General features: G+C 39.3%; 1 protein-coding gene across 1 annotated transcript in view; it reads left to right on the top strand.

The window, feature by feature from the left end:
• Positions 1 to 13,735, top strand: part of KLHL2 (kelch like family member 2) — a 113,481-nt gene that overhangs the window by 14,221 nt on the left and 85,525 nt on the right. Inside the window, exon 3 of the mRNA XM_074376947.1 lies at positions 13,073 to 13,179. Within this exon, the coding sequence (XP_074233048.1) occupies positions 13,073 to 13,179 (107 nt within the window). The remainder of the gene's footprint in view (positions 1 to 13,072; positions 13,180 to 13,735) is intronic.

The raw sequence follows: 13,735 nt of genomic DNA on the forward strand, positions 1-13,735 counted from the left end.
TTATTTGTAGACTTTTTTATGATAGCCATTCTGACAGGTGTGAGGTGTTTGGTTTTGACTTGATTTTCTCTGAAAACTACTGATGTTGAGCCTCTTTTCAGGTGCCTGTTGGCCATCTGTATGTCTTCTTTGGAAGAATGTCTATTTAGGTCTTCTGCCCATTTTTTAAGTCAGGTTGTTTGTTTTTGATATTGAGCTGTCTGAGCTGTTTATATGCTTTGGATATTAACCACTTTTCGATTGTATTGTTTGCAGATATTTTCTCCCACTCAGTAAGGTTATCTTTTTGTTTTGTCAGTGACTTCCTTTGCTCTGCAGAAGCTTTTAAGTATGATTAGCTCCCATTTGTCTATTTTTGCTTTTGTTTCTTTTGCCTTAACATGCAGATCCAAAAAAATATTGTTATGATTTTATCAGAGTGTTCTGCCTATGTTTTCTTCTAGGAGTTTTATGCTTTCAGGTCTTTAATCCATTTTGAGTTTATTTTTGTATATGGTGTGAGAAAATACTCTAATCTCATTCTTTTATATTTAGCTGTCCAGTTTTCCCAGCACCACTTATTGAAGAGACTGTCTTTTCTCCATTATATATTCTTTCTTCCTTTCTCATAGAGTAATTGACCAAAAGTGCATGGGTTTATTTCTGGGCTTTGTTCTTTTCCATTGATCTGTGTGTGTTTTGTACCAGTACCATGCTGTTTTGATGATGATAGCTTTGGTAGTCAGTGAGTGTGATACTTCCAGCTTTGCTCTTTTTTTCTCAATATTGTTTTGGCTATTTAGGGTCTTTTGTGATTCCATATAAATTTTAGGATTATTCTAGTTCTTTGAAAAATGTTGTGTGGGTATTTTGATATGCATTGCATTTAATTTGTAGATTATTTTGGGTAGTGGGGACATTTTAACAATATTAATTCTTCTAATCTCTGAACATAGGATATCTTTCCATTTCTTTTTCCTTCATCATATCTTTCCATCTCTGTTTCCTTCATCAATATTTTATAATTTTTAGAATGTAGGTCTTTCACCTTCTTGGTTAAGTTTATTCTTAAGTATTTTATCCTTTTTGATGCGATTTTAAGTGAGATTATTTTCTTACTTTCTCTGTCTGATAGTTCATTATTAGTGTATATAAAAGCAACGGATTTCTGTGTATTAATGTTGCCTCCTGCAACTTTACTGAATTAATTTATTCTAATACTTTTTTGACAGAGACATTAGAGTTTTCTGTATATAGTATCACATCCTCTGAAAATAGTGACAGTTTTACTTCTTCCCTTCCAATTTGGATTCCTTTTATTTCTTTTTCTTCTCTGATTGCTGGGGCTAGACTTCCAATACTATGTTAAACAAATGGCAAGAGTGGGCATCCTTGTCTTGTTCCTGATTTTAGAGGAAAAGCTTTTAGGTTTTCACCAATGAGTATTATATTGGCTGTGGGTTTGTCATACATGGCCTTTATTATTTTGAGATTTGTTCTCTCTGTACCCACTTTGATGAGAGTTTTTATCATAAATGGATGTTGAATTTTGTCAAATGCCTTTTCTGTATCTGTTGAGATGATCATGTAATTTTTCTCCTTTTGTTAATATGTTGTATCATGTTGATTGATTTGCAGATATTGAACCGTCTTTGCATCCCTGGAATAAATCCCACTTGATCATGGTGTATAATCCTATTTATGTATTGTTGAATTTGGCTTGCTGATATTTTGTTGAGGATTTTTGCGTCTATATTCATTGGGGATATTGGACTGTACATTTCTTTTTTGTAGTGTTTTTGTCTGGTTTTGTATCAGGGTAATTGTGGCCTTGTAGAGTAAATTTGTTATTTTTTTGTTTTTTTGGTTTTTTTTTTGAGAGGGGAGAGGTAATTAGGTTTATTTATTTTATTTATTTTTAGAGGAGGTACTGGGGATTGAACCCAAAACCTCCTACACGTTAAGCATGTGCTCTACCACTTGAGCTATACCCTCCCCCTATAGAGTGAATCTGGGAATGTTCCATCCTCTTCATTTTTTGGGGAATAGTTTGAGAGACAGTTATTAGCTGTTCTTTATATGTTTGGTAGAATTTCTCTGTGAAGCCATTTTGTCCTGGACTTTTGTTTGCTGGAAATTTTTTTTTTTTAATTGTGAATTCAATTTCACAAATGATTGATCTCTTTAAATTGTCTGTTTCTTCTTGATTCATTCTTGGCAGGTTTATGTTTCTAGAAATTTGTCCATTTCTTCTAGGTTGTCCAACTTGTTGGCATATAAATGTAGTGTTCTCTTATGATACTTCTGTTTCTCTGTGATACTGGTTATTATTTCTTCACGCATTTCTTATTTTGTTTATCTGGGTCCTTTCTCTTTTCTTCTTGGTGATCCTGACTGAAAGTTTACCATTTCTGTCTATTTTTTCAAAAAAACCACTTACTGATTTCATTGTTTTCTCTCTTTTTTTCTTTAAGTCTCTGTTTTATTTTCTCTCTGATCTTTATTATTTTCTTCCTTCTAATGACTATGGGCTTTGTTTGTTCTTACTTCTCTTATTCCTTTAGATGTAGTTAGGTTGTTTATTTGAGATGTTTTTTCTTGAGGAAGGCCTGTGTCACTATAAACTTCCCTCTTAGAACTGCTTTCCTGCATCCCATAGATTTTGGAAAGTTGTGTTTCCATTTTCATTTGTTTTGAGGTATTTTCTGATTTCCTCTTTGATTTCTTCATTGACTCACATAGGTTTTTAGTAGCATGTTGTTTAATCTCCACGTGTTTGTGCTCTTCACGTTTTTCTTTCTGTATGTACTTCTTGTTTCATGCTGTTATGGTTGGAAAAAATACTTAACATTATTTGTATCTTCTCAAATTTGTTTGAGACTTGTTTTGTGGTTTAGCATGTGATCTGTCCTAGAGAATTTTCCATGTGCTTTTGAAAAGAATGTGTATTCTGCTGTTTTGGATGGAATGTCTTGTAAATACCTATTAAGTCCCAACTGGTCCTATATGTCATTTAAGACCACTCTTTCCTTATTCATTTTTTTTGTTTGTTTGAATAATCTGTCCATTGATGTCAGTGGGGTGTTAAAGTTCCCTACTATTATTGTATTTTTATTTTCAATTTCTCCCTTAATGTCTGTTGATATTTGCTTTATGTACTTAGGGGCTCCTGTATTAGGTGTATAGTTGTTGATGAGTGTTACACCTTTTTCTTACATTGATCCCTTTATTATTAAATAGTGCCCTTCTTTGTCTTGTTATATATAGGCTTTGTTTTAAGGTCTGTTTTGTCTGATATGAGTATTGCTACCCCTGCTTTCTGGTTGGTTCCATTTGCATGAAATGTAAGAAAACTTTTAGATGGAGAAAAATGTAACTCTCTCTTTGGTGGTATTATAATTTGGGGGATTAGTGATCTGCTCATTGCTAAGGTAGTTCTGAAATACGTTTTTTAAGAGTCACTGCAATGAAGAATGACTTTAAAAGTTGATTGAAAAACAAGTAGCTTTTAAAAAAAATTATAAGACTAATATATGTATTAATAGTCTTAGTTGTATTTTCTTAGCACTTAGTGAAAGATGTATATCATTCCCTTTGTAAAGTATGTATATGTGAAAGTTTGGCTAAGAAGGTAGCGACTTAAACTTTCCTTTAACCTCTCTATGCTGTGTCTTCCTAAAAACCTATCCTTTTGTTTGTTCCATTGTTTGTTCATTGTTTGTTTCTTTAATTAAGTTAAAGATTCAATAAATATTTATCTGCTGGATGCTGGAGACATAGTGGTGAGCCAGAACAGACATGGTTACTGCCCTCATGGAGCTTATGGGTGACTCCAGGAAGCAGGCATTAATCAGGATCACACAACTAATTTGCTATAAATTCTAGTGTCAGTAAGTGCTACAGGGAGGGCTATGAAGATAGATAACAGTGGTCAGGGAACGTTTCCCCGAGAAGGTACGAATATTTGCGCTAAGATTGAAAGGAAGAGAGAAGTAAGGGAATGAAGTCAGAGGCACAGGGCATGGCAGTGTCTAAGTCTTGCAGTGGGAGGGAGCTGGCCTCCTGGAGGAGCTGAGGGGTAGCTGGAGCGCAGATGGCCGGGGGTCACGGCAAGTGAGGAGGCTGAGTGGGTAGGTGAGGGAGCATTCTTAGGGCCTGCAGCATTTTGATCATTATCAGGAGTTGCCATGGGAGAAGCCCATTGGAGAGTTTTAAGCAGAAATGAGACATGATCACATTTGTATTTTGAAAAGAACACACTGGCTGCCGGTTGGAGAGTGGACTGGAGAGAGAGGGACAAGAGAAGTTAGACTGACTATTGGATGTCTGGTTTGTTTCCTGGTGCTGCTCTGACAGCATTTTCAGTAAGTAGGTTTTCTTTAGTTTCTGGGAGAAAATATAGCCGGGATAATCCAGCAGGTCTGGGCATGCTGTTTCAGTTCGTTAATCCCATTGCAACAGGAGTTATTAGGGTGTAATTTGTGGTGGTTATTAAGTGACACCGAAAGAAAAGTAGGAAAAATAGTCTGGTTATTTTGAGACTGAGATCTTTAATGGTTTTTCTTTGAAAAGTCGGGAATGACTGGCTTTTCCTGGGCCTGTTGGAGTTACCTTTCCTCCCACTCCCGTGGGGCGGGTAGTCATGCCTTCCACTGATGTGTGACAGGCCCCTGTTGACCCAGGCCTGACTCACTGAGCTGCAGGGAAGGCCACACCTCTCTCTCCTTCCCCCAAGGTGAATGACCCGAGTTTTGGGACACACTCTTTGGCCTTGGGCCAGTTTTACTTTTTGAGCCTTTAAGTATAAAATGAGGGGGGTAGATGGAATGGAGTCCAAGGTTCACCGTAGCTGTGCCGATCTGTTAGCCCGGGAACCCTCTCCCTGCTTCCTACAGGTCACTGGTGCCCTGGTCTCCTCCTGGACTACTTAGCTTTATCCCTCATTCAGCTGTCCCATTTCGAGCGTGAGCTGTATGGCTGTGAACAGTGTGTTTTTGTGCTTTGCTTTCACGGTTTCAGTAGCTGGTGTGTAACCAGGCTAACAGTTGATGTTGATTTTCAGAACAAAGGATGACTTTGGGATAGCTGAGAGTGTTGGCTGCTAGGTGCTCAACGAGAATTGTTTTCATGGAGTCACCGACTGCTAGTGTTGTAAAAAATGAGCTCTCTTTGGGGATCATCAGAGCTTTTTTTTTTTTTTTTTTGGTTTTTAATGTCATTCCATTTCCTTTTACCCCTTATTGCCAATTTGAGTATTTCTTAAAAAAAAAACCAAACCCTCTGAAGAGGCCTTCTTGTACAGCTGAAAATCCTTTATTATTTCCTGTCCTTGAGGCAACTTCCTGCTGCCAGAAATGGGTAGCTGAGAGTGGTTTCCTGCCTTCTGGGAAGGGAGAACTTCCTTGTTCTCTCCATTCTGCTCTTGGGCTGTCACCTCTCATTGGTGGAATAACAGCCATACACTAGAGATTGCTTTTATGAACCTTTAGCTGATGAAAGTGAAATTTTAGGAGTAAAAATGACTTTTCTTCCAACTATAGGTAGTGTAAGGTGTGGTTGTAAGAACAGGAGGGCAGGAATTTTGTAAGGCTTAAGTTACCAAATTAATATAGTTCATGGAAAAGGAGTGTGACATTTTCTTTCTTTAAACTAGTTTTTTGTTTCTTTTGAAAAGGAGGCCCAGATAATAGCTGTATATCCCAGCCTAGTATGAGCTTGAATAACTTGAAATATCTCGTTTAAAAACCCTGCAGTCACTCACAAACAATGTATTCATCAAGTATTTGTAGTACCTGGTTCTCCTTTGAAATCAGCAAGCATGCCAGGAAGGCTGTGTGGGAGCCAGAGGCAGTGTCTGACTGGGCTCCCACCCTCCAAGTGACCTGATTGTGCAGGAGATGGACAGAGAAGAGGAGGAGTTGGTGGAAGACTGTGTGCAAAATGTAGGTGCTGAGAAAGATTCTCACAAGAGTAACTCACAGAGATAGTTTTAGGGGGGCCTGAGTGGTACAGTAGGATTCATAAAAGGACTGGAGAGGGAAGGTGGTTCCTGGCCTGGACAGTTGCACGAGCGAGGAACGGGGTAGACGTCCTCTGCAATGTGGACCAAGAGTTCATGCTGGGAGGCCTGTGTAGAAAAAGTCAGGATGAGGCAGGTTTACACAGCATGCTGCATTGGGGTTTCATTCCATGGGCATTGGGAATCAGTGGGGACTTTTGAGAACAAGCATAACATTTTATGACTAATGATGTCGGAGAAACAGACAGGCGGTATAGTGAAAGGCGAGTCTAGTACACATCTCTGACGGGGATTAAGTTCTGTACACTTCTCAGGTGTGGCTTAGCAGGGCACTGACATTTTCAGAATCAAAACGATAGTCCTTTCTAGAGTGCTTGTTACATGCAGCACTCTGTATTGGGCCTGTGGGGCAGAGAGAGTGGCAAGTTGTACCCTGAACACATGTTTGATTGAGGACGTTACACTGTGAGCTTTTTGAGATGATCAGAAAAGGAGCTGTCTAATTTCACAATTTGACTTTAAAATAAATTAAAAAAAAAAACCCAAGTGACGAGAATATGGGGTAAGACTGGACTTGAGTTTTACAAATTTCATGAGTATTAGTGGGGGCCAAGCTATTATTTATCTGGAAGGAAGGTAATTTTGATCATTAAGTTACATTTAGGATTTGAAAGTTTTTAGGAAGCATAAATCACATGAAGCAATTTGAATGTTTGCCTATATATCACATGGAAGCCATAAATATTTAGTTGTTAGTTATAACAGCAGTTCTTACACTCCAGAAGGTAATTTAAACAAAAGAGCCTGAAGCTCCTTAAGGGAGTGCTTATTGTATTTTGCCCCCCAGGGCTTTCAGACATTGTGGGTCCATGCCACTACCAGGATTATACCTGTTGAGCATCCATGAAACCTTTTGAGTTGTGACTCTGGTTACTTGTGCTTTGTTGCTTTGATGGCAAGTGCATTAAACAACAAACTGAAGTGAGACTACCTGTCTCTTCATAGCTTTATATTGCTGTTTTTGAAAGAGATTTAGGAAATTACATAAGGTGTGAATTTTTTTTTATCACATATATGTGTGTGTGTATGTATGTATATAAATATAAAAACATAGATACATAAAAATAAATGTTTTTTCCTATGGCAAAGCATTGTCAGTTTCTTTAGTTTTCATGTTGTACTAAAGTAGAATATAAAGCATTCCTTAAAGGACAGAACAGTGGGGAATAGCTCCCAAATCAAGCAAATGTGTTTATTTAAGAAAGTTTAAGAGACAAAATTTTGAAGCTCACAGTCTAAATTTAACTGGTAATATTCTATAGTGTATCTTAAGCACTTGTGATAGATTTCTTATCAAGGGGTGTTTATTGAGCTCGGATAGAATCATTAAACATCTCAAGGATGTGAAGAGTGGATGGTAGGGAACGAGCTTGCTTCAGTGTCTTCTGTTGCCCTGCATTGCTAAGTGCCCACCACGTGGGGGACGCCGAGCCACTTCAGGGTTTGGCTTCAGCATCCCCTCTTGAGTCAGAAATGGAAGATCTTACCTGGGTTTTTTTTTTTTTTTTCCCAATTATTGTAACTAGGAGTAATTGCCTCATTTTATTTCACCAAGTTTAAAAAAGAAAAACCTTTAATGAGAAAGTTTTCTTTATGCATATTCTGCATTTTTTACGTGTAGTCAAGCTTTTCTCACGCATGTTCAGAAACTCACTTCTGCCTTACTGTCCCCCTCGGACATCCCTTTACTTCCTCATCTCTCCACTCACTCTCCCCACATCTGTTCCCTGTCGCTGATCTCTTCTTTCGCTTTATTTCTAATTATTCTTTTCATCTCCTCTCAACTGTGACCAAGTGTCCTTACAAGTCCTCAAATCTGGAGTTGTCGTCACCTTCCCTTCTTGACAAATACTCACTAATGGGCCTCCACCCACATCTTCTTGTGGCTGTTCTGTCACTTTTCACTGTCATTCTGCTCTCTTGCTTCTATCTGAAAAGGATGATGAATTCTCTATATTCTGGGACTCTTTTCTAGTTTAAGGCAGTTTCTAAATCACTGACTGTATTAGGTATTCCTCTGAGCCTCCAGGTTCCAAGTTGACTGTCACCCTTTCCTGCTTCCTGTTGGAAAGTCTCAGCAGCTGCAGCTCTGTTGAAGGGGCTGTGCTGTGCTTCAGGACTCTTACTGTGGTGGTGGATCTTAAGCCCAACAGCTAAGCTTTCCTGTGCCTAACTGCCACAGAAGTTCAAACCATCACCGTTTTAAGAAGAAAAAGAAGAAAGGTGGTGGTGACCCATGTTATATGTTGCTCTTCAAGATGATTGACATTTTAGCTGGGTTGTATCTTCCTTATCTGTTAAAGGACATTATCAGTTATAGGAAGTTTGGTTAAATGATGGATTTAAGTCAGCAATCAGGAAGCCTTTCACAGTTAAGACATTGTCCCTGCCCCACCTCTCTTCATGCTGAGCAGCCAGCGCCCAATGATGCAGCTGAGCAGCCTGGCTCCCCCTGTGTCCTCACCAGGTTTTAACTTCTGGGCTTCTGACCTCTTGCCTAACTTCTTTTGATGTCTTGCTCTTGTTCCTGTGTCCTAATCCCTGATGCTTTTCCCAATATGCCTTTGAGCACATTCCTTGGCTGTGGCTTGTGTTTGCCCTGGGGACTCTGGTGAAAGCTTGTCTCACTCGGCCTGGCACCTCGGGAAGAAAGGGGACAGATGCCATGTAACCTTGCCACCCCCCCCAACTTCCAGTAGCAAAGTCTTGTTTCATGAAACTACCAACTAATTTTGATATCTCAGAGCCTGATGGTACATTTTACTCTAAGAAGATGTAATAAAGTAGCACCCCCTCATCCAAGGTTTCAGTTACTGTGGTCGACCATAGTCTGAAAATACTAAGTGGAAAAATTCCAGAAATAAACAATTCATAAATTTTAAATTGAGCACCATTCTGAGTAATGATGAAATCTCACTGTCCTGCTCCGTCTTGCTCGAGATGTGAATCATCCTTTCTTGTCCAGTGGGTCCCAGTGACAGTCACTCGGTAGCCCCCTCAGTCATCGGGTCGACTGTTGCAGTATCATAGTGCTTGTATTCAAGCAACCCTTATTTGACTTCATAATGGCCCCAAAGTGCAAGAAAAGTGATGCTGGCAATTAAGATATGCCAGAGAGAAGCTGCAACGTGCTTCCTTTAAGTAAAAAGTGTGAATGTTCCCAACTTAATAAGAAAAAAAATCATATGCTGAGGTTGCTAAGATCTACAGTAAGAACAAATCTTCTATCTGTGAAATTGTGAAGAAAGGAAATGAAATTTCGTGCTAGTGTTGATGTCACACCTCAAACTGCAGAAGTTACAGCCACAGAGCATGATAATTGCTTAGTTAAGATGGAAAAAGCATTATACAGTAAGTTATTTTGAGAGAGACCATATTTACATAACTTATTACAGAATAGTTATAATTGTTATGTTTTATTATTAGTTACTGTTGTTAATCTCTTACTGTGCTTAATGTGTAAATTAATCTTTATTATGTGTATCTGCGTATAGGAAAAAACATGGTTTATATAGGATTTGGAATCATCTGCACTCTCAGGGATCCACTGGAGATCTTGGAGTATGTCCCCCGTGGATAAGGGAGGCTACTATACAAACAGCAGTGATAGGGTGTTCTAGTCTTAGGAATTCATTCATTTGATATCAGAAAACCAAAAGCTGTCTTGGTATGTTTAGGCTGATTCATTTTCAAGGCAGTTTTTGCCCTGAGAAAGACCAATTTTCATGTTTCATTTAGGAGCTGAGTGCTTACCTTTTTTCTGAGCCGTTTGAGTTTTACGTAAGGCCTGTGTAACTCCTGGTTTTTTTTTTTTCCCAGACTTGAGCTTAGAAGCAGTTTCCTTTCCAAAGCTTTCCTATATGTCTGGGTTTGGCCTGTCTTCCGTGTACCCAGACACCGCACCCTTGCCCTGATAGTTATCTTTTCATTTTGTAATTACTTGTCAGCTTGTCTCCCCAGCTCCACCATACACTCCTTGCTGTTACCTTGTTTGTTGTGGTCAGCTGACATAGTCCTTGGTGCCCAGGACTTTATAAACAGTTAAATATTTGATGAATGAGTGAATAAATGCAGATTTTGCTAAACACCCACTTTGTTTTATTACTCTGAAAACCTTTTCCTTCTACAGTAATTCCATCGTTAGATTTCACATAATAGGAACATAAACTCACCATGCAGACTTTGGGTATGGGCTACTAAAACAAATTTCTGTTATTTTTATCACCGGATTTTATTTGTAGCCCTCTTCTCCTTACCCAGAGTCTCTCAAATTCTTATAAGCATGTACACTTGGAAGGGAGAGGTAAGGGCCAAACTCGGCAAACACACACTGGCTGAAAGATAAGAAGGTTGATCAGATCTCTCCTGTCTGTGAGTGCTGTTTTAAAATATGTTATTGCTGGAGAGAAAAAGAAAAAAAATTGGGCACTAATACTCAGTATATCCTTGTTCTGTAGCGTGGCCTCAGACTCCATGTGACTTAACCTAGGGCGTGGCTGTGTACTGGTTTGGCAGTGTTTTTACTTTCTTCGTAACTAACATCGGTTAATAAACCAGTAAGGCCAAAAGAATTCTGTGACAGCCAGCAGGTGTTCTGCTAGGAGGTTTGGATCAATGAGTAATTGTAATTGAAGCTGAATGTAATTAATTATGTGATTTTTGAGCTGTTCAAGTATAAATTCCACATAAGTTCCATCTGGAAACTAGAGCACTAGGAACGGTTCACTGACAAAAGGAGAACAAATGTAAAGATGCGCTCGGCTTATGTCTGAGTTGTGTCCAGACGCCCTTGTCACCATGGGCAGCCTGGCTGGCCCTGCTGACCCCGAGAGCCCCCTCTCCTTCTCCCGCACGCTTCGTGCTCCACCCTCCCCGTTGTGTCTGCTGCGTCAGGTCTCTGCCCAGCCCCAAGTGCTGTTCTCTCTGTGGGTTCTCTTGCTCCTTCTCCATCCAGCTAACGCTTACTTGTGTTTAGAACTCAGTGGCTGGGTCAGGTCACTAGCTGCAGGAAGCCCTTTTTGACCCCCAGTCTGCCTCAGGTGTCCCCTGTCCCCCCTGGCATCTTCACTCTGGCGCTTTCCACTTTGTCCTGTAATCTCTGCATTGTCAGTCCTTTGTGCTAGTCTCCTTAAGGGCACAGGTGATCTTGCAGTGCTTTGTTGAATTTGATTTTTCTAGCTATCCTTGTAGAGGTAGTTCTAAAAACCCACTAACACTGGGCCTTTTATAAGCTATATATAGAACTTAAAAATAGAATTTCTAGTATACAGCATGTCAGATAATAAGTTGATGTGGTTTATAATTTATACTTTCTATTCCCTGTTTTATTTAAGCTTTAACAAAGCCTTAAAACCATGCAGCTTTAGGTGGTTTGTGTAGTGTAAGAGGCCCTGGAGCCAGACTCCAGGGATTTGAATCCTGGCATTGCCACTAGTGGTGACTTCAGCCTGCTTATTCATCTTTACTTTAGTTTCGCCAGCTCTAAGTTTTAAGGGTAAAAATCACAAAAACATGTACCTCCTAAGGTTATGGTAGGGTCTAGGTGGAATAAGACACCAGGGAGCGCTCCTGCATAACATCTTCCTGAAAACACCACCACCTGCCCCCTGGTTACTTGTGAACCTGTGGAATCCATTGAATTGCAGAGCGGTTTTAGATGCTCAGAGCACACGGTGGACTTTGCCAGTTTTCCGCACCGGTCTGGAGGAATGACAGCTGAGTGGCGTGCCACCTGTTAGGAGTCTAACACGCGACGTGCCTGATGTCTCCCACAGCACCGTGACCTATGCTTCAGCCTACAGGGCACAGCGTGCGCATCACCCGCGGGGCCCCGGGATGCACGCCTCACCAGGGCTGCGCTGGCCCCTTTTCTTACAGCTTCTCCTAGACTGAAGGGAAGGTGTGTGCTGATAGAATCTCCAGGAGTTTTGTGTGAGCTCTGCAGGAACAAATCTGTAAGCATCGTGGGAAAGTGGAACACTCAAGAACTGGGTTAAGCCCCGGTGAAAATGTTGCTTATAAGCTACTAGAAATTACAGAAGCCTGCAGCCACCCTCGTGGGAATAAGGCAGAATAGTGGAGGAGGAGTACTGCGTGACCTGTGACACTATACACTTAAATTCAGTGTGCAGATATTTGAGGTGCGGAAAGGACTTTGGGTTCATCACATCTTTTTCAGTCATTAATGACATGATTACCAGTAAGGTTGGTGTTAAAGTGGAGCCCTCTTCCTCGTTCTGGAATTAACCTCAGCAACCTTTTCTCAAAAGCCAAAAGGATACTCTGACATTCTTATTTAGCTGGAAAGTCTCATCTGACCTCTGTAACATGGGAAAGGTGTTCACTGCATGTCTTTCAATGAATTAAAATGGACATTTTAGAACTAGAGGTGTGATTATGTTTGCTGAGTAATTGTTTTAAGGTAACAAAATGCTTTTTAATTTTATATATGGTAATATTTTCTGGTTCTGAGTGATATTTTGCACTGGGAAAACCTTCTGATTAAGTTAAACTTCAAATGCTCGAATGCCTTTTAAGCAGCAGGTGAATGTAATTTTACCTTTGCTTCATGACCCAGGTCATTTTACATACGTGCATATTTTTGATACTTCGACAGAATTTATTTTCTATATGATTTATCTTGTCTTCGTCTTAGTGTCACACTGCCATCTGCCACTTCTGCTAATGTTTTTAATGCAAACAACCTTCCCTTTTACACTCCACTGATGGTTCGCTGCCAGTAATTTTCATTAGGTTGAGGAATCAGAAATCAAGTTGGGAAAAATTTCTCTGTTAAACAAAGGCAAGACTGAGTGAGGGCCAAGGCATGTGGGTCTGTGTCACAGCAGTCTTCTGTGTGCTGCATGTTTGGGAATCCTGTTCTTAAGGATGGCAGTTTTTTAAAGTTAGTCTCAACTTCAGAAAATTGGGCTTTTACAGAAAAATTGTTATGTAGGATGTTATACAGTTACTATTGTTATCATTAAAACTTTTCCTCTCTCTCTTTTGTAACAGTCAGAATTTGTTGTGTGATGTCACGATTGTGGCTGAAGACATGGAAATCTCTGCTCACAGAGTGGTGCTGGCCGCCTGTAGTCCTTACTTTCACGCCATGTTTACAGGTATGAAATGTTTTAGTTATGGATGTTTTCAAAATGTATGTAGATCTGGGCTTTTCTTTCCACATTTTCTTACTGATATTTTACTTTTATGAAATTAAGCATTGTAATAGAAGAAAATGCTCTTGCTTTGTTTCAGATTACTCATCTTTGTTTTCGTTGTAATCATGTTGTACGTATGTGTCCATTACTTACAAATACAATTTTATGCTCAGTTTCCCCCCTTTATATTTATATTTACATATATTGGCTAAATTTACCTTCTTGCCATTTTATAATAGCTTTTGGCAGTTTCTTATTTTGGCGAAAGAAAATTGCTTTTACTATTTTACATTTTTTCAAATTATTTTTACATTTACCTCATCCAGTGTTTATAGTGAACAGAGAGATGTTCAGATTCAGAAATATAAGAAAATAGGGTAGATACTTAGCCAACTATAAAAATACATAGACTGATTTTAATATTTCTGGAAAAAAATTACTTTGACCTGTCACACTGAACGTCTTTAAATTCATTTTTCCCTTTTTTATTGAAATATAATTGATGTACAGTATTATG

This window comes from Camelus bactrianus, chromosome 2 (genome assembly GCF_048773025.1).
Source record: "Camelus bactrianus isolate YW-2024 breed Bactrian camel chromosome 2, ASM4877302v1, whole genome shotgun sequence".
NCBI classification, from domain to species: Eukaryota; Metazoa; Chordata; class Mammalia; order Artiodactyla; family Camelidae; genus Camelus; species Camelus bactrianus.